The 21,897-nt window shown below is 41.1% G+C and overlaps 1 protein-coding gene across 4 annotated transcripts in view; it reads right to left on the bottom strand.

Annotated features, from left to right (window-relative positions):
* The window catches only part of PCDH19 (protocadherin 19), a 106,821-nt gene that overhangs the window by 29,504 nt on the left and 55,420 nt on the right, over positions 1-21,897 (bottom strand). The window contains exons 3-5 of one of the 4 annotated variants that reach the window (XM_074964432.1): positions 17,175-17,233; positions 11,398-11,570; positions 8,416-8,469 (exon numbers count right to left, since the gene is read on the bottom strand). In XM_074964432.1, the coding sequence (XP_074820533.1) occupies positions 8,456-8,469; positions 11,398-11,570; positions 17,175-17,233 (246 nt within the window). In that variant the 3' untranslated portion in view covers positions 8,416-8,455. The remainder of the gene's footprint in view (positions 1-8,415; positions 8,470-11,397; positions 11,571-17,174; positions 17,234-21,897) is intronic. The other 3 variants (XM_074964429.1, XM_074964430.1, XM_074964433.1) reach the window with 3 other exon arrangements.

The following is a 21,897-nucleotide window of genomic DNA, read 5'->3' as shown; positions in this document are numbered from 1 at the left end:
TGGGGCATTCTCCCACAACTGAGGACATAAGGATACTTATTTGTATTGAATATCTATGGCCTGATCTCTACACAGACCAATAGTGAAGGTGACAGAGTTTTCTATGTGTATGACCAAGAGAACATTCAGTGCCCCTCAGTGGAGCGTGATGTAACTCACAGATGGAACACTGCAGAACTTGATGTTATTCTCATATTGAGATGTCTGTACAGAGTTGCATCAACATTATCAGCAGACTTTGTGGGTGCATGTTATGGAGCACACTCACCATCACGCTTCAAGGCATGATGTAGCAGGATTCTGCATCTCTAGCACCACCTGCAGGTCATCTATCTCTGCACATAATTCAGTCCTGCTGAGAGGCATCTAATAGCTCAAAGCAGTAATCAGAATCTCTCAACAAATCTACCCTTCTCTGAGCTCCTCCTTCAGCTACTCCAGAGTCTTCTCCCGCAGCTCCAGCCTTGAGCACTGGCCCCTCAGAATGAGCCTCTCTGAGGTCTCTGCTCTCTTGCAGCTGCTGGCTCAAGCCACTTCACAGTGTCTCTCTGCTCCCTGTGGTTCCTCCCTTCAAAATGAACTCGCTACCCTTTTATGGGGCCCAGGTGTCCATTAAGTTATCACCTGATGCCTCCCACTCCCACCTCTCTGCCTGAGAAGCAATTAATTAGGTACATCTGTTGTACCTGTGCCATAATTAATAGACTCTTAATCCTTTTCCAGCCCATGATGGAGTTTCACCCCACCACATTGCAGTATTACATAAGCCAGAAAGTGGTTTAACTTGATAGTGACTGGTTGGTGGACAGAACTCTGGTCTTTAACTACCAGCACTGTGATATTATGTACTGAACATCAGGAGCAGCTGCAGCTCAGTCCCACCATCTATAGTGATTATTCCTTTAATAAAGGGTTCTGTATTTTACTGCGGCAGCAAAAGTGATGCAGGTTGCCATGGTAAGTACACATTCTCTTGTTTAGTAGCATAACAAACAGCTTTGTAAAGTTCACTGATTTCAGAGTGATTTCTCACCCAAAAAGCATGCTGCCCGGGTTCCGTAAGTCACCTGTTGCCTAGTCAATCTGGCGATTATAATTAGAATAAATTTTAAACCCTCAAATGCAACACTCTGTGCTGCTGCACCACTGGAATGTAGAGACATCTGTAAATTATACAGGTTCCAATGACATTTTTTCTCTCCCATTTTAATTACAGCAACATTACAGCATTCATCATATGAGCCTCCGTTAAACAGCAGCATAGCCATCCCCAATCATAATTAAAGGGAAAGGCCTTGCAATTGGGAGCTCTGGAGTTGATCATATTTCCTTTTGAAAATTGTATTTTAACATAGCGATCCACACGTGGTAGTTTTATTTGGTTCTAATTAGTGTCATGAAGGAAACACAAAAGGTTAATAAGAGATGGTTGGTTTGTAATGTAAGTTTCCTGGTGCCAGCCCCAGCAGTTCAGTCTGTTTTCAAACTCATTAGCTATGTAGATTGATTACAGTCTAAGATCAGGAAGTGCTCACTTGCTGTGCTAGCAGAAGGTTAGTTTTTATTCATACACCTACCCTCCTGCTAAATATGAAACAGATTACTTTAACCATTACCACACCTCACTGTTGTGACAGATTGAATGAGTTAATATTTTCCTTCTAGGTGACTGGGAAAGGGGGAAAAAATGGGTATGTGCACTTTCTGGCTTGTTTATGATTGAGAACGAAGCCACAAGTTGTTTGCTTATCTTAGAAATACCAACTCTTATCTTCACGATTTTTGCAAAAGGATGACTTGGAGGACCCAGAGAAAAGGTTAACTGGACTGTAACAGAGAGATCTTTTCTTCAAACTCTACACAGGAACTTGAGTTAAAGAGATATTAACTAAAACAAACACAAAACAAATGGGTTTAAACCATTTGAATAAAAATCACTACCCCTCTCATTTAAGTTTTGCTCCCTTTCTCTCTCTCCAGTTCAGAGCTCTCCAGAGAATCATTCTAAAAAATAAGTTGGATAACACCTACATTTTTATTTAAAAAAACAACAGGGAAATAAATGTTAACTAAGAAACCACACAAACTTTCAGATACATCACTAAGGAACAAAAAAAAGGCACAAACCCAAGTTTCAATTTTCCTTTGCAAGTGACCTTTAACAGACGGAAAAATCACCAGTATGTTCTGGAGGACATCTGGAGGACTATTTCCTGCACATACAGGAAAATGGGCTCAATTATCTACAAGATCTAACTTCTATGACCTTGGATTGATTAATTTTAGTGAAAGAGATATTCATAAGGTTGAAAACTGAGGAAAGCCTTCCAGAAAGCCCAGAACATAAGATATGGCTTGTTATGCAAAGAAAGCGGGATACAAACCTGTTTATTGTTTACTATGTTGCTTTAAAATCTGATTTGTTTTTATATCTTTCTATAGATATTTCAGTATCTCCTTTTCTTCATTTGACACCATGTTCCAGTGCAGGGTTTAATCAAACTGTACATGTGGAAATTTAAAAGCTACTAAATCTACAAAGTTAAGAAAGCAGTAACACAGAGGATCCACTAATGCCTGCAAACAACTCTACCTCCCCCAGGATTCTCTAGTGTCTACTAATTCTTCCACTACCTTTGAGATCAACTGCTGGTAAACCTCAGATACTGCCCATGCGCCTCGTGCACAGATCACTGGCACATTAAATGAATGCCACCCCAAATGACTGCCATCCTGGCCTGTTGCAGCAGAAGTTAAATACTTTACAGCCCAACAACTGGGGATGACCCGATCCTGCTGCCCAGCTCTATCTTTTCAGATTATCAAGTGAGGAGTTGCAGTCCTTTAACAATCTGAGTTTCCAGTTTGGTTCCTTTTTTCCGAAGCCTGCAGGATGTGGACGCAACATTAGCCTTTTTCACAAAAGGATAGTAGGCAGTTGGGAGAAACGTACACACAATTTTCCACTAACTACAAAACCAGCATCGTCACATCAGCCATTCACGGTACATGCTAGCTCCCTTCAGCATTACTCCAGTGAGGCATGCTGAAGGCTTTCACTAAACACTGTACTTTTGGATGCTCAATAGGCAATAATTTAAAAGGTGCAAAAACAACAACCAACTCCCCTTCTTATTCTAAAACTCAGTGTGACCACGTTCCACAATCACTTCTTCCTGGGTTTAATAATTCATTCACAAGATGGACTGCTCCTTCCAAGCTAGCCAGAATGCATTGTCGCTATACCACTGAGCTTGTATTTAAGCTCTTTTACTAAATGATCAACGTAATAATACATAAATCAGAACCACTATAATAATTGATACTACATGGTAAAGAGATCTTCCAGCTGTTATCCATCATAAGGGATATACTGCCATTGAACCAGGAGTCTTAGATTTCATTTCTTATATAGCATATATTAATATAGATAGTAGATTTTTTAAACAGGTGGGGGGTTTTTTGTTTTTGTTTTTTTAATGCAGCAGTGCCTCTACATCCAAAGTCCTAGACTATATCACTCGAATCTTCATAGGGGTACAAAAATAGATGACATTAACTGGCATTTTGCAGTACAAAAAGGACTCCCTGGTATAAAATGTCTGTTTGAAACAAGGACCAGAATCAACAAGTTATGTCAGATTATATATATATATATATATATTTACAATTATAAATGTTAGTCAAGTTGCTTAATGCACTATTGGAAGGTGCTCTGAGATACTATGGAAATGAGCACAGTATAAGAACGTGTATAGAACAGAATAGGATCTAATCCTGCAAATACGTACGCATATGAGTAATTTATCTACACTAATGCCCCTTTACAATGCTTTGGCAGTGGAAAGGGGGCCTTAAATTGAGAATAAAAATTTAATTCATTCCCACTCAAAGATCCCTTGATGCTCCCAGCGTAAATGAAGATCAGACCCAATTTACTACCCACACATACATGTCTGCAGGATCAGGCCCTTAAAGATGATATTTTCTGCCAATCTTTGCCGCTGATTTGGTACTAGTAAAATAAAAGTGGTGCTTTTAGAATCAGTTCTCTGAAGATACACGAGTGACACAAAGCAGTTTATCAAAACCCCTTCACCTTGATTTTTAAAGCTTTTCTATTATTGCTATCATTATTTCTACCACGAGCTTTTTATGATGTGTGTGTGATTATTCTAATTTTCTCCTCAGATTCTATTTTTATGATAAACAATGAATCATTGCTTCTTTGGGGAAGGCATTGTTTCGTACAACAGATGTTAAAAATATTGACCACAAATGGGAATTCAGATAAGTTTGAAGTCTCTGTTGTTGGCGAACATAAATAAATATTTGAAGTAGTCAGTTACACTTTTGTTTCTAGATAAGCAAGTGCTTCTATGGCTTACGTTTTTAAAATACATGTATGCTTCTGGCTCACAAAAAGGTGAGGAAAAAGTAACTGAAGAGATCTAAATATTTCTCTCTCTCTCTCTCTCTCTCTCTCTCTCTATATATATATATATATATATATATATACATACAAACACACACACACACACTAAACTTTTGCAACCAATATGTTTGCAAGAGGACGAAGGCATTAAAAAAAAGACTCTGAATGAGCAAAACCAGGGGAGAAATAACTACATGAATTGCAAAACAGTATATCTAGCCTCAAAGATGCTAATTCAGGTCCTTCGGGATCTAATCAACCTCTTTGTTGAAGTAAAGATAAAACTTTTTGACAGCAAATGCTATTCTGATAAAATGGAATTTTCAATTACTCTATGAACATCTGGTCCATGCTACCATTTATGGAACAGAGCACCACACTGCCTTGCAATGTCAGAAGATATTCCACACCAAGAATTTCCCGCTTTGCTGAGAGGCTGGGAGGAATGCAAGTTAAGAAGTTTCAAAATAAAAAAAAAAAAAAAAAAAAAACCATTCTGCCACTAGCATTCTAACCTGCCATTGTTTGATTGAGGCCTTTTCTCGACTGGGCTTTTTGCACCAGTAGCTACCCTGATATTTCAAACTCAGTATATGAAGCATTGGTGGAAATCACAATATCCACACAAACTCTATTAGAAGTTTACACCACCAGTGGAAATTGTAATTTCCACCAGTGCTTCACATACTGAGTTGACACATCAATATTGCTGATGTGCACCTTCGTTAGAGGTTTACACCAGTACCCTGGAATAAAACTGGAGTGATGCAATGGTGAATTAGGTCCAGTATATGTATGGCTTGCATTCTACAGCACATTGTTATACCAAAGGTGCAACAGCAGTTAGGTGTAAAAGGAATCAGTTTCTTTAAAACCTTGTTTTCCCAAACAAATCTGCTACGTGCAAGTTCAATTGATGAAAGAACTGATAAATAAATATGATGAGTAAACTCATTGTAAAGCCCTGCATCTCCAGAAATAAACAAATGATTAAACTGCAGTAGGTAAAGTCAGTCGTGAAAGGCAAAGAAACGTTAGTGTATGTGTTCCTGTATGTTCCATTTGGTATCAATTAGGAGGAAAAGGAAAACAATTCAGTGTGGTAATGAACTCCAAATTGGGTGCATATTACAGCAATTAAAGCAGTCTTTTCAACTGATGAATTTATAATCAATAATTAAGATCATGAGGTAAAGAGGGACTGGGCATGCTTCCGACTTCTAAAATATGCCAAGCAGCAGAGCTCAGGATAATATTTCTGACCACATGTTGCTACCCTTGACACTAGGATCTGCCATTTTAGAGGTGATGCTTCTCTGTGGGGCACCTACATGATTTCCAAAGAAAGGAAATGGGGAAAGGCACTGCCTTCTAGCAGAGTAGTGCATGCTCAGCACCTCTCAACTTCAGGGCCCAAAGCCACACAATTAAAGGGACACTGTCAGGTACTTCAGGTAACACATTTCATTTTAACAAACGAACAAAACAAAAAAACCAGGAGGGGTTTAATAATATCATGGACCTGATTCCCTTGCATCAGATGAGGATTAAGAGTACAAAGCAGGGCAGGGCCAGGATAACTAGCAAATGTTCTGATTCAGCACCTCTCAGCAGCAACCTTCCTACAGAGCCCCTCCAGAACTAAAAGGTGACCTCCCACCCCCCTTTCTCCACACACACAAAACTCCCAAGGAGGGAGGGGGACACAGTGGTGTCACTGCACTGCATGCATGTTATCCAGGGATTAATCCCTCCTGAGTGCAGCTTCCCCCATAGACACAGAGGGCTGCACTTTGCACACCCCATGCCTCCCAGAATTGTATTTGGCCTATGTGATGGCACTCCTGCATTCTATCTAAAGCTAGAGCAACTGGGCTTTATGAAGCTATTTTGCACAGGGACTGGAAGAGAGTGATGAAATTTTCCCCCAAGTTATAGGCAGCCAACTGGATCCTTAGCCCACCGCAGTCACTACTCCTACTTGTGAGCTGGAGTAGAAGGTCTTTGTCCCTCAGCAGCAGGTTCCCAGCCAATGGACCCTTTAGTGTGGATCCTGTGTCCTTACCCAATACACCTAATCATGCTAACATATTCACAGCCAGCATGGAGGTCAGCTACCTACCAGCACGGGGATACAAAGTCCTTCCCCACCCAGAACGGCCAACCAGCCCATGCCTTCCAACTGCTAAGAGTGCCAACAGGTGTTCCGTGGTAGAGGGTTTCATCTACAGCTGCCAAGACAGCTTTTCAGGTTATGGACACGTTGTGCCAGCACAGAACTGCTTGGTAAGGACAGAATTTATTAACAAAGGTCTTAATTCTGTCCCCACTGAATTCAATGAGAGTTTTGCTAGTGACTTTAATGATCAGGCTGTAAGCTTTTGCGCAGGCTTAAGAATGCTGAGTGAGAGAGTTCAAGAGTTTGCCTCTCCGATAACACTATAGGTAGAAGCTTGGATCAAATTTTGCTACACCTTCCTGCAGGAAATCTAAAATCTCAAGGATCAAGGTGTGCTTCAACAAGACCCCACTAATCCCCATCTCTCATCAAAACCCCAGAAAAAGAAACAATCCTATACCCAGTAGAGTATTTTAAAGGTTAAAGTTCATTAGGCCTACAGGATAGCAACCGGTATCTTGGTAGAAGCTCCTAATTTTCAGAAGCACCCTTGATATCAAGATGTTTCATAGGCCATAGGGGCTTATGCCAACCAGGATCTCATATCAGCAGATCAAGAGTTACCCAGAGTGGATAAGGAAGACTCCTGAACCCTTTGGATGTCTCATGAACTCTGTGAGAACGACTATTATTACTGTAGTCTAATTACCTTGATTTTCTTGATCATTTTCTGCAGCCTAAGTATCAGGACAAGGCACAGCCCCTGATGAATGAGTGAGCTTCTGACAACTTTCCTCACCCTTACCTTCTTTTTTAGTATCTGCTACAAAAATTAATAATTTTGTCCCTGAACTCTTGTTGCTGCTATTCTACAACCACGCTGATGACTTTCCAGGCAAGATTCCATTCATTTCTCTGGGTAAAACAGACTTCTGATCGGTCAGTCTGCCTTTATGTCCACCCCAGCCTGCCCTAGGGCAGGACATGTTCCAAAGCCCTTTTGACCAGGAGAAGGGATTCCTTGATTACCTAGTATTTGGTTTCTCCATCCATGTTTAGCTAGGCCACTTCCTTGCCCGATGAAGAGGTATTGTTTGTGCAGCTGCCAGAAACGGAAATAGTAAGGCAGACTGCTTATAGCTCTAGAACACTTATGTAAAATTTAGCTTCTTGCCTAGATCACCAATCCTAAATTGTTTACTGGTTCAGGAGAGTTCCCACTAAATTGATGACTAGGTTTATATTCCAGATACTTGGGGCCTGGTTCTGATTTCATTTAACCACACGGAAATCACAAGTTACTCCACTGTAGTGAAGGGAGTCACAGTATTCTAAAACCAGTGTATCCGATTCAGATTTTTGATCTTTCTGTATTATTATTGGAAACATAGAGAACTCTGAAAACTGCACCAAAATTGTGTCTTTAGGCACATAACAGAGAGCCAGATTCTGCCACCCACACTCATGTTGAGTGGCACCTTCCCAGATGGACCACGTCTCAGCAGGAGCCAAAAGCCCAATTGTTCCCTGCCCAACTGCCAAAGCCTCCAATTTTCCCCTTATGATCTCCCCTGAAGCAGTCGTGTTGTCACTCTGTGGCACACTGAAAACTGATACCAAGGAGAGAACACAGAATAAATGGAAGAGAATTTCAAAATCAACAACACAAGGAGCACTGACTGGTTCTGTTATTCGTTTTCATAGTTGATTCAGAGCCCCAAACAGAGCCACCGCAAACACATTTCCAGCATGCTGCATCAAAATGTCACAGAATCCAGGGGCCTTGCAACAGAACTTAGGTCCATTTAGCTGCAGAGTAGATGGGGCCTCAGATATGTGTTACTATACAGCATGTACCCACCTTTTTATAATTGGAAGCAGCAACACACGCACACAGGTGCCTAGTTTTTGGAAGCTGTGAATGCCAGAGGAGACAGGCGTCAGGAGAAAGTTAGAACAGCCACAATACTTGCCCAACCATGTTCTGAAACACGCAGCTGATGGTGGAAGCAGCCCGTGGCCCCACAACAAGCCCAGGAATGCTAGCATAATATCAACATAAATACTACTAATAATGTCCTATGCTTGGTCTAGAGTACTCCCGCTTCTAAAAATAGCCACTACACCAGTGTTAGTAAGGATTCAGGACCAAAGTCAGACCTGATGTAAGTGGTGACTCCAATGGAACTGTACCTATCTCACACCAGATCTAAATACTGCCCTCCCTCAGCGTGTTAGTTCTCTAAGTATATGTGAAATGCCATCAGCAGAAAAGGATGTAGAGAAGCAGCATCCCAGATACCAGAATAAGCAGTTTTAGAAGGAGCAGGCTGTGTAGGGATACTTCAGTCATGTAGTATCCAGATCAAAATTTTGACGCAGGCTATAACCATGTAAATGCATATGGCTCAGAGCACGTAGCTAGGTCTTCCGCTCCCCATCACAGGGTCCACAGAGGAGGGCTTCCTCCCTCCCATTTAAAAACCCCTGCTCACATGAGAGTGTTTAGTCAAACCCAGCTAGATGGCAATACCAAGCCACAAGTTTTGGGAGGGCAGACCTCAACCCAGTAAAGCACTTAGGCCTGGTCCACACAAGAAAATTAGGTTGGAATAACTGTATCTTTCAGGGATGTGAAAAATCCACACCCCTGAATAGCATAGTTAAGCTGGCCTAGGTCCCTGTGTAAACAGCACAAGCTCAGTGGAAGAATTCTACCACCTCTTGGGGAGGTGGATTATCTACACCAAAGGGAGAATCCCTCCATTAGCATAGGTAGTGTCTAGACTGAAGCAGTGCAGCTGTGCTTTTTAAGTGTAGACAAGCCCTTAGGCCCCGCTTAGCTCCAACTATGTGAGTAGCCCCACTGAAATCAATGGGACTATTAATGTGCTTAAAGTTAAGATGTGTTTAAGTGCTCTGCAAATCAGGGCACGGCGAACAATCCTGGCATGGCCTAAATATGAGGATACTCCCATATGTGACAAATATTAATGAACAAGAGCCGGAAGTTACAATAAACTGAGTTTCCCTCAAAGAAATAGCCAAGAAGGAGATCTGCAAAGGCACAGTCTGTGATAAGTACCCAATTCCCATTAAAGGTCAATGGGAGTTGGGCACCTGACTCCAATATGTGCTTTTGTATCTCTCCCACCTAATTTTCTTCACCAACAGTTCATACTGGATGGAGATTTGGTTCCAATATATTGAACCAAATTTATCACCAGTGTCACTTTACTGACCAGGTCTGACTCCAGCCCATTCTTCTCAATTCATTCTCATTGTTATCTCATGCACACTGCAGGCAGTGCACAACCTTGTCAGAAATGTAATCTCTGTCAAATCCTATCTGGCACTCCACCAAGATTGTTTTTTGCTAAAAAAATGTGACAAAAAAAATTAACAGATGTTGTTCAGACCATTCCAACAGGACAGGAATCAATTATGAGCATTTTCGCTCCCAGAGCCATCTCTTACTGCAAGGAGCATCTTAGGAAACCTTTTCCTGATTGAAATGAAAAAACATTTCTTTGTAATAGAAGAATAATAAATGATACCTATCAGCCGGCATTCTCTGACACAGTGCTAGTCCTTGGAGAATTAAATTGCCACTGTATAGTTATATAAATGTTTAATTTTTTCCATCTTTAGCCACAGTATGGTTGTCTGGAAAATACATTATCATTGTAGATGTCACCGCTCTCCAGTTAATGTGGCTGACAGTATAGAATTGGTAGGTGACCTCTATGTACTCCAACTTGCACAGTTTTCCAGGGTTAACTGTGGCCATTTAACAGCATCCCTCAGGAATTAATGTAGTGATCATCTTTTAGAGGAAATATTTTAATGACACGGATGGTGAGAACTCTAATTTTATTAAATCAAAACAAAGGCTTTTAATGATGTTTACCATGAATGGAATTCAACAGCTGAAGCCCAGTTCAAATCACAGCACTTTGTTTTCACAACCTTAAGTCTTTTAGCAGTGGGGCTCCCAGTTGAGCCTCAGCTACAGCCTCTCTCAAGAGATATCCAAACATCCCTAAGGCATCCCTGAGCTTGAGCACCAAACTGCATTCATACATCTTAATTGAAAATGACAGGATGTTTGCAGAGGATGTCTGCATCAGTAAGACATTAAAAGCGACATTCATGCCCAAGTACATATGAAGGAATGGGCTCAGCTGAACTCTTCTGACTATTTTCCTCCAGCTAACACTCATTTGGGTTTAGATCATAGCTTGATTTTCCAACTCTGCATATGGATATGTGTAATAGGTGAAACTGCAGTTTAATGGGGCGGGAAAGACACAAATACCTCGCCCACCTGACTGAGCTAATCTCCTGTGGAATGTGTGAATAATGTGTATATATGCTCAGCTGACCTTTTCAAAATGTTGCGTGGATGATGTCTGCTCACAATCTCCTGAAATCCTGCTACACCGTGTCAAAAATAGGGCATGTGATCTTCGATTAAGAAAGTGAGGTCTAGTGCAGCAAGCATCTGACCAGAAACAAGTAACTCTTGCTCTAATTCTAACTCTGCCACTTGAATAGTTTTCACATAAAAACTCAGGGGCGGTCTCAGTTTCCCCATCTGTGAAATACAGGATAATCCCCATTGTTTACTTACTTGATGGGGGGGTAGTGAAGATTAATTTATATCAATACAGCACTTGGAAGATGAAAAGCACTATATGCAGTAAGTGCTAAGCATCCTTATCACACACCCATGCAAAAATATATTCTAGCCATCAGCGTCCAGCTATCTAACGTTACTACAGTCAGAAAGCTCCATAGAGATCTCTCTTAACATACAATATTTTGCACTGACACAACCTACCTTGTTCAGGCACCTGAGACCCCATGGAAGTAACACTGGTGTTCAGCACATCGTTGACGGCAGTGTCACAGTACAGGCCCCGCTGGACATCATGTTCACTGTCAGTCTGGTCACTCTCCTCATGCCCACTATCCTTGAGACTATTCCCCTCTAAGTCCTTGAAAGTTGAACTGCTGGGTTTAAGAAAGAACAATGATTTACTGTCATGTCAAGTCTGATCAGATAAAGTCTCTCTTAGCCAGGATGATGTCATAACCCTGAAGCAAGACTTATACTGGCTGTATTATCTAGGGGGGAAAAAAATCTCTTTCATAGGTAGTCACAATACAGAACCACAAAAGAGTGTTCCCAGTATGACACACTAACAATTCTATTCACTGATCTTTATGCACGTTCCAGTAGGCAACTAGAACTAGCTGCAAGCCTGAAACAGGAACCGCCTACAGGTTTGTGAGAATTACAGAAAGATCTTGCTCATTTATCACACAAGCAAAGTGCTGCTGCTCATTGTGGAATAAGCCAAAGAGATGAAAAGTTGAAGTGGCGCACAGCTGAAGCAGACTGGAGGCAAGATCAGGAACAGAGGATCACCTTATACCTGAGAAGAATAGGAAGAGACAAAGTACAATAGCAGTTCAACCTATTCAACTTGGCACGTCACATACAGCTCTGAACCATTCTAACAGAAAAGAAATGAAGGTCTCCTGTGAATATGGACAAACTATTGCTGAATGTGCCAGGTACAGCCTGGTAGAACTTCCTGGCTGTGCTGCTGAGTACAGAAGGTACAAAGAAAATGGCAGTCAGGACAAGGACTAATGTATTGCTGAAAAAGGAGCCCTACAGGAGTAGCACTGTCTCACCACATCCATTCATCCTGCAAAACAGAAAATCCAGCTTACATTGGTCTGCAGAGTTATTCTTTTTATACACTGTGGAACTCAATGCAACAATATATTATTGAGGTCAAGAGCTTCACAGGATTCTAAAAAGGATTAGACATTTATATAAATAAGAACATTCAAAATTACATTAGCTAGGATAACCCCTTATAAGCTTTAGGGCATAAACCAACCTCTATTGCAGGCTGGCATTCAGAAAAAAAAATTCCCTGTGAAGAAGGCTATTCCATATATTGTCCATTATGAAGTTTCTTGCACCTTCTTCTGAAGCAGCTGTCTCTGCCCACCGTTAGAGACAAGGTACTGGAACAGGATAGACCCTTGGTTTGATCGGATATGTCAGTTCTTACGGTGGTAACAAGCCCAGTAGCTAAAGACAAAGCAATGCACAGTACAAACTTCTGAGATTACCTTTAACAGGCCATGGCAAGAACTGCACGAGGTGTTGGGTAAGGTGCATTGGCCTGTATGTAGAGAACGTACCTGCAGAGCAGCACACCCTGACTACCATCACCATTAGGAAATGAAGATGTTCAGCACATTCTGCCACCTGCGCTTTATGAGGCTGGAGCCAACTTCACTGACACCTGGAAGAGAGTGGCTACAGAACACAGGCCAGGGAGAGCCTTTTATTGGGCAGAGACCAGGTAACCAAGAGCCAGAAGAAGCAGACGAGTATAATTCCAGGGTCCATGTGACTTTAAAAGGCCTCAGACTTCTTTTGAGGAAACTGGCTTGTTTTGTTTCAATTATTATCATCACTGTTATTATTTGTATTGTAGAAGCACCTAGGAGCCCCAGTCACAGGCAGGACCCCATTGTGCAAGCCACTGCACAAACACTGAACAAAAAGACAGTCCCTGCCCCACACAGCTTATCTTAAGAGGCACTACAGTGAAAGCTTCTGGCCGCCCTGCTCAACACCTTTCTCCAGTACTGGGTACTTTTGCTTGGGGGCCAATCCTCACAGGATCAGGGCCTAAGCATGGCAGAATCTACAGTCTCATATATGAACGCTGGACTTTGCTCTTGACATCTCAGATTAGCAAGAGTTAGAACCTAGCATAAAACTGCAGAGTAAATTCTGGTCGTTGTGGCAGGAGCAGGTTATTAATGCTACCAAGGTATACAAAGAGGTGGGTGCGACTCTGAGGGAATCAAAGGCAAAGGCAGAGACAGGGAGCTCCTGCAGGAAATCCTACACAGAGCAAGGCTGGGGGGGGGGACGGGACATCGTCTGCATTTGGTTTGACCTTATACCGTGACTGATGTAACAAAGTTTAGTTTTACAGGTAAAGATATTACTGGTTTGAGAAGGTTCCCCTGTGGCTTAGATTTTCAAGAGTGACTGTGATTTTGGGTGCCTCTGTTTTTGACAATTCAAAGGGACCTGATTTTCCAAAGGCACGTGCTCAGCACTTTTTGAAAATCAGGCCTCTTTAAGGTATCTCAAGTTGGGCATCCAGAATCACTAGTGATGGCCATGTACTTACGATGATGGATACTGCTAGAACTGGTGAGCTCTCAACTACCTAAACTAAAGCTGCTCCCACTTGACAGTGCCCATAGACTTGTTATATTGCAAGGTGGAAACAGCATCTGCTTAAAAGTTCCATTTTATTTCACTTTCAGGTCTACTCCTCTAGCACCCCTTATAAATGGTGCTTCAGTGCCTTCCATGTGCTATGGAGAGAGACAGCAGCACAGCACTGATTACAAAAAGTGTTGCAAGAGCAAGCCAGTAACATAGAGAGCTCCCAACAACAGCTAAGGGTGAAGTTCTTGCGGTAGATGCTCAGAGCCCAAAGAGCTGAGTACCGGGAAACCGGGAGTTCTCTGGTTTGAGGATGGATGCAAAATGGGAAGCAACCAACCCTAGAAACTCTTGGCAGCCATGCAAACTGGTGTACAAGGTAAAGCTTTAAGACATCAGGCTAAAATCAGACATAGTCCATTTTGAAATGTAGCTGGCTCACAGAGAGCCCCCAAGGCAGCAAAGAGGACAAGCTGATACCGCAGCATTGTAAAATCAATTGGTTACTGCTGGGGAGAAGTTGGTGAAATATACAGGCTGCCCATCCAAAAAGAGACAGAGGCACTCTAGAAAAGAAGGTCTGTAAAGGAGAATGCCTGAGAAGGAACAGAAGAAGCAAAAGCTAAACGAGCAGGTGTATAACAAGGAACAGAGGGCTCATTTAAGCTCTCTCCTCCCCAGTGCTTAATTTGTAATAAAAGAGGTGCCAGGGCTCAAGCAATTTTTTTACTTTCATAACTGATATGGCAAGCCCAGAGGTGCTGGAGCTATGAACTGCCAAGCCTAGAGGTGTCAGGGCTCAGCCCTAGCAAGCCCGGGCACAAATTAAGCACTGCTCCTCCTACTCCAGTGCTGACAGCACTTTGACCAAGATGAGGCGGAGATTGTCCCTCTCCATTTAATTTAATTGCTTCTCTTTGTAGTACAGGAATGCCTAGAAATGAACCAAGATCAGGGCCCCACTGCGCTTAGGCACTGTACAAACAAACAGAGTAAGTGAAAGTCCCTGCCCCAAATAGCTTACAATCTATCTAGGCAGGCAATTCAAATGTCAGCATCAGGGCTAACTACCCAGGAGCTCTCTTTCACAATGTCTTTCAACATTACTTTTACCAAAAAAGGTAAAAAGGTATCCTCAGCAGGTGTAAATAAGCATTGATTTCACTGGACCACTTTACACCAACTAAGGATCTGGCCCAAACTTTCCAGCTAGCTGGTTTTGACTAAAATCATTTAGTCTTGGGAGCGACCTGTGCTTCAAAAGCACTGAAGAAATAGACATTTTCATTACTTTGCAAAGCCCCTTTGTGTCTCCACGGAAACCAAGTGGACCACCTACCATTTCCTGCTCTACAGAACCACAAAGGGGGGAGCTGTGAAAATACATTTAAATTGATAAACCTTCAAACACTACCTTTTAAATAAAGATGTCCATGTTGAAGCCACTGACTGAATCCAGGCAACATCAGAAAATTTTAAATTAAGAAAGTCTTTCAAATCTAGAATTAATTTGTGTGTGTGTGTATGTGTGAGAGAGAAACAAATAAAAAAAGGGTATAAAACGGATTAATTAAACTCACAGATTTTGGGAGATTCACATACCAAAGGTAAAGCAACTACAACATTTCCATATAAACAAAGATTTTGCTAAATTAAAATTATTCCAGTGTTTAATAGATGACATTTCAATTCTCAAATGTCTGCCTCACATTTATGACATTCATTAGACTTCAAGTGCAAGACAAGTAAAGGCGGGTGGGGGAGATATTGAACATAGAGTTGCCATTCAGAATGTGCAAGCAATCTGCATGACAATGCATTTGTCTTTCCTGCAGTGAGACAGGCCATAATGCAACAGTCACACACACAACATGTTTCCACCACTGCCACTTTTCTAAAGGAAAGGCAGGTTTCTGAGTATCAGCAGCTGCAGGAATCCCAGAACAATACAGGCTCGGAGTAAACCTTGCTGTGGGAGTCAGGAATGCTCCTTGCTTTTATGTTAGGTGTAAAAAAGAAAAGATTAATAGATCTGTTTTTCAGAAGAATGAATCTGACTATATTGTGAGGAGTGATACGTTGCAGGCAGCCCATTTCTCTCCAGCAATCACATAATCATTGTTAAACATCATGAACAATGCGAACAAATATACCTGCCCTTCATTGGCTGAACTGAAGCTGTTCCGACAATGCACTTGTAATTCCCCTTGTTATATTTTTAAGATGTAAATACATGGGATTTTAGCCAGTAAAGTAATTGGATTTTTTCTACTATTGGAAGAAGATTTAAACAGTTCAGGGCCCAGCTCTGCTCTGTTACACCTTTGCTGCTCCACTGTCTTAATGAATAAAACTTCGCAGATAAAACTGTGCAGAATTTGGTCCAGGAGTTGCCTCCCAGACCCAGAGTCAGGGATGGGAGGGAATCCTGAGTGGGGGAGAGAGCTGTTGGATGAGTAGTTCTGTTCCTCCACCTCTCCTGGCCTGTCTAGTCCCACCCTGCAAACTGGAGTGCAGTAAACCCCCCCAGAGCAGAGCTCTATGACTTACAGGGGATACAGATCTCCTGCACTGAATTGTGGCCTCCTGATTAGAAGCCATTTTGCTGCGTCAGGGTCTTCAACCGTCTGGGAAGTGGAATGGGGGAACTGAAAGTTTTTAGACTTCCCCCACAAACTAAATTCATCTCTTGGTTAGTTAAGATACAACCCAGTTGAAGTCAATGGGGTTAAGGTGGTGTAACAGAAATGTTAGCTAACTACTGAGCTCATTTCTTCTCCTATTGAAGACGACTTAGGATACAATTGAGAGCAGAATTTTACCCAGTAGGCCAAATTGACCCAAGGGGTAACTGCTGGGGTGAAAATGGGCTGATGATTTAGTACTAATGTGAAAAAATCCCAACAAAATTATATTCTGCTTTAGTATTCCAACTAAAACAGTGAACAAATATCAAAACCCAATTACCTGGCCCCAAATAAGTTTCTTTTCCCTCCTTACATGGCAGGGAGCTCTCACCATCCAGATCTATCATTTTATTCCTGTGCTTTTAAATGGAATAAAGTCTATGAATTTTAAAGTTGACAGGGTAACAGCATTTTGCCTAAGTCATTGCTAGTTCCCAGTGAGGAGGCAAACATAACAAAAAAGATTTCCCTTTATTAAAAACCACAAGCAATGGGGTTTAATAGGAAGTAAATACTGTTTTAAAAAATCATATGATTATTCCAGAAACATTTTGCATACATAACATTAAGAGGCATATAATAGGGCAGAAAAGAGTGCTAAACAATCTGGATTTGGCTATGCAAACCGAAGCATTTTCAAGCAAACCCACATACCTCTTTATTAAATGGGCTCTGCTGTTCACGTAGTTGGAATCAAAAGAGTAGTTTTCAGTCTGAAAGGAGGAAAAGAAAAGGGAGATAGTTATAAATGTGATTCACCTACCCAGAACCTCAAGTTTGCAAGGTTCATTGTATTAAGGACAAAGGCAATTAACTGGTAAATCCTGCACCGATCTGGGCCCAGGCCTGCTTATCCTTACTCAGGTACAATGCCCACTGGGAGTTTAACCATATGGGGAGTGTAGAATGGGACGCTTTAATTGGGATAATGTCTGCCTTCAGATCTACATGGGCAACCCCCTTTGGACCCAGTCCTTACTCAAAATATGAGCCTGCATGAGGCATTCCCAATTTATTTAATGGCACCCAGATTCTATAGTTTTGAATATACCCATCACAGGAGCGACAGTGTGGTCTAGTGAGCTAGGAACTGGCTATGGAATTGGGAGAGCTGAGTTCTAGTTCTGGCTCCAACACTGACTTGCTTGAAAAAGCTGGTAAGGCCCAACTTTATGAAAGCAGCCTCTAATTTGGGATACCTCAATTTCTGAGTGGCCCAGCGTAGGACATCTGATTTTCAGAAATGTGGAGTAGCTGCTGCATTCAGAGAACCAATCTGAGCCCCCCAAAATACATGCACACAAAATTAATGGACATTTTTGTAAATGTTCACCTTCCCATTTCCATGTCTCATCTGTAAAATGGGGATAATGATAGTGCCCTACCTCAGAGAGGGAGCTATTAAGAGTTTATACAGCATCATATGAGGTAAACAGAGTGGAAGTTCCACATGTTGTACAGCTGCATGATAGAGCCCTCTGGCCTTACCCTGGCAAAATTCCTGTTGACATCAATGAGAGCTATATTCGTGTGTGAAGGTTGAATTTGTCCCTTAGAGAGCAAGAAATACATCTGATGAAAAATGAATACCTTAAATATCCTACATTATTTTTTTTTTAGGCAGCTGAAGTCTCCAAGCCCTGCCAGTCTTTATATAAACACTTGACAGAAAAAGGCTGACTGGTGACCACAGAACAATTTGCAGAGAAGAAACGATGTGACCACACTCTGTTACAAAACTAATTGCTTTTAATTCCCTGATGGATCCAGTTCTGCGTGTGGCAATTTGGCAGAAAGTTCAAAAGGTATTTTTCTTATTAGTGTATAATTAACATGTTAAAATATTTATTGCATAGATATGTAAATACCAGCAAGGTAATCTCCTGCTGGAGAATTTAAAAAGTGGGCGCTTTATTTTATATTAGAGCTGTCAATTAATCGCAGTTAACTCACGCAATTAACTCAAAAAAATTAATCGGGATTTAAAAAGTTAATCATGATTAATCGCAGTTTTAATTGCGCTGTTAAATAATAGAATACCAATTGAAATTTATTAAATATTGTGGATGTTTTTCTACATTTTCATATATATTGTATTCTGTGTTGTAACTGAAATCAAAGAGTATATTATTTTTGCTTACAAACATTTGCATTGTAAAAATGATAAACAAAAGAAATAGTATTTTTCAATTCACTTCATACAAGTACCATAGTGCAATCTCTTTGTCGTAAAAGTGCAATTTACAAATATAGGGGTTTTTTTGTTACATGATTGCACTCAAAAACAAAACAATGTAAAATTTCAGAGCCTATAAGTCCACTTAGTCCTACTTCTTGTTCAGCCAATCGTTAAGACGAACAAGTTTGTTTATATTTAAGGGAGATAATGCTGCCCTCTTCTTATTTACAATGTCACCAGAAAGTGAGAACTGACATTTGCATGGCACTTTTGTAGCCAGCATTGCAAGGTATTTACGTGCCAAATATACTAAACATTCATATGCCCCTCCATGCTTCAGCCACCATTCCAGAGGACATGCTTCGAAGCCGACGACGCTCATTAAAAAAATAAGCGTTAATTAAATTTGAGACTGAACTCTTTGGGGAAGAATTATGTCCCCCTGCTCTGTTTTACCCACATTCTGCCATATATTTCATGTTATAGAAATCTCGAATGATGACATAGCACATGTTGTTCATTTTAAGAACACTTTCACTGCAGATTTGACAAAACACAAAGAAGGTATCAATGTGAGATTTCAAAAGATAGCTACAGCACTTGACCCAAGGTTTAAGAATCTGAAGTGCCTTCCAAAATCTGAGAGGCACGAGGTGTGGAGCATGCTTTCAGAAGTCTTAAGAGAGCAACACTCCAATGTGGAAACTACAGAACCCAAACCACCACCACCACCACCACAAAAAAATATCAACCTTCTGCTGGTAGCATCTGACTCAGAAAATGAAAATGGACGTGTGTCAATCCACACCGCTTTGGATTGTTATCGAGCAGAACCCATCATCAGCATGAATGCATGTCTTCTGGAATGGTGGTTGAAGCATGAAGGGACATGTGAATCTTTAGCCCATCTGGCACATAAGTACCTTGCGATGCCGGCTACAACAGTGCCATGAGAATGCCTGTTCTCACTTTCAGGTGACACTGTAAACAAGAAGCAGGCAGCATTATCTCCTGCAAATGTAAACAAACTTGTTTGTCTGAGTGATTGGCTGAACAAGAAGTAGGACTGAGTGGATTTGTAGGCTCTAAAATTTTACATTGTTTTATTTTTGAATGCAGGTTTTTTTGTACATACTTCTACATTTGTAAGTTAAATTTTCAAGATAAAGAGATTGCACTAAAGTAATTGTATTAGATGAATTCAAAAATACTATTTCTTTTGGTTTTTTACACTGCAAATACTTGTAATCAAAAATAAATATAAAGTGAGCACTTTACACTTTGTATTCTGTGTTGTAATTGAAATCAATATATTTGAAAATGTAGCAAACATCCAAAAATATTTAAATAAATGGTATATTATTAACAGTGCGATTAATTGTGATTATTGTTTTAAATCACACAATTAATCGCGATTAACTTTTAAAATCGCTTGATAGCCCTATTTTAAATCTTTTTGTTAAACACCGGTATGAGGACATATCTGAGTTTTATTACTATTACAAAAGCAAACAATGACGGGTATGCTTAAAACTGGGATGGGACAAGAGAGATGGACAAAAATCAGTGCTTGCAATTATATTGTTTGCAAGCAAACCCCTCCCCCCAACAAAGTCTGTACATAAAACAACATAGTTTAAACTTGTATTAAAAATCCCACTGTCCCCCATTTTCATAGGAACAGGTATTGAATAACCAGATAGATAGACAGAAAGAAAAGTTCAGTGTCACAGTCGATTAGGCTGTGGAATAGTCTCCCAAGGGAAGCGATGGAAGCTGCATCACTTGAGTTGTTCAAAACACAGGTGGGCAAAGCACTACAGAATATACTATAGGGATAAGTGTGAACTGGCCAGGATAGGGGATGGGCAGCATGGCCTGAAAGTTATTCCTGCTTTGTAACTCTATGATTCTGTTAATAATCAGGTATTAGCACATCCTGGAGTCATCATTCAGTCCTGGGCTATAGCTACATTGAACAGACTTGAGTCTCTTTGCTCCAGCCATGTCTCTCTTTCCCCTCCTTTGTCCTTCCTAACTCCACTAAACAGAACAAAACACCACCATCTTTTAGTAGCACCTGGGACCCAGTAGCACAGACTTTCCCTTTATCTCCCCTCCCCACCCCAATATTCCTGTGGTTCCATACGATCAGGCTCTGGCATTGCTCAGTGCTCCCTCCCTGCCATATGCACTACCCACATGGCAGCACAACGATATAGGCAGCATTAGACATTATTAAGAGAGCTCTGTGCTACAGTCAGCTTAGGGAGACATGAGCAGACACTAACAGGCAGACAGCAGCCCTGAAAAAGCCACATTTGGCTTTCAATTTGCATCTCCCTACAGGAGATCCATGGGCCCATCCCAGGGCAGATATTGGAGCTAGATTATTTAGTTAAACAGAAGGCAGCCCAATTCCTCCCTTTTTCACAGCCATGTTGAACCCCACCCTTTCCTATTCTCCCTGATCCTGGTTAGAGCCTCTAGGCACTACCATAATACACATATTAATAATAAAAATAGCCTGGAATAAAAGGGAAAAACAGCTTGCATCACAAAGAACCCACCCAGGTCCAAATTTCCTCAAAATTTGGGATGTTCGGCTGTAGCATGAACCCTTCCCCTCCATCCTCTTTGTAAGTGCTTCTTTGGAATACGATTTCCTGCTCTTATGGCAATTATGAACACAGTAAAAATAAAATGTATGCATCTTTAATGTTGCAATAAATAAAGGAACACAGAGCCTGCTGCCAACATACTCATACTGGCAGGATGCACAGAATCAGGCAGCTGAAGCAGGGTTGGATAGGAAACCGAATCATGTGCCAGTGGCGGTTACACTGTTGTACCAAGATAATAAAGCAGAAGCAGCATTGGTTAAATGTGACCTTTTCTGAAATACAACATTATATCTAATTTAACGAACAGGAGCCTCCCCGTGAGAAACATGCTATCGGCGGAGAGCTGGGGGAGTTGGCCTAGCACTCAGCACAGCTCAGTTATTACTTTCACATAGTAATTACTACTGTAGAGTCACGCAGGAGATTTACTGCACAAACTACTAGTCCCTGCAGTTCTTGCATCCTTGTTCTTGCAATATGATTGTGATTGTTAAAGTGCTTAGTGTCTCTGTAGGAAAGACACACATGTATTTTTAAAACACACAGAGAAGATTTACATTGGATAAGATTTCTG

This window comes from Natator depressus, chromosome 9, assembly GCF_965152275.1.
Source record: "Natator depressus isolate rNatDep1 chromosome 9, rNatDep2.hap1, whole genome shotgun sequence".
In the NCBI taxonomy this organism is placed as follows: Eukaryota; Metazoa; Chordata; order Testudines; family Cheloniidae; genus Natator; species Natator depressus.
The sequence above is the reverse complement of the archived record's forward strand: the minus strand, read 5'-3'. Positions and strand labels throughout refer to the sequence as shown.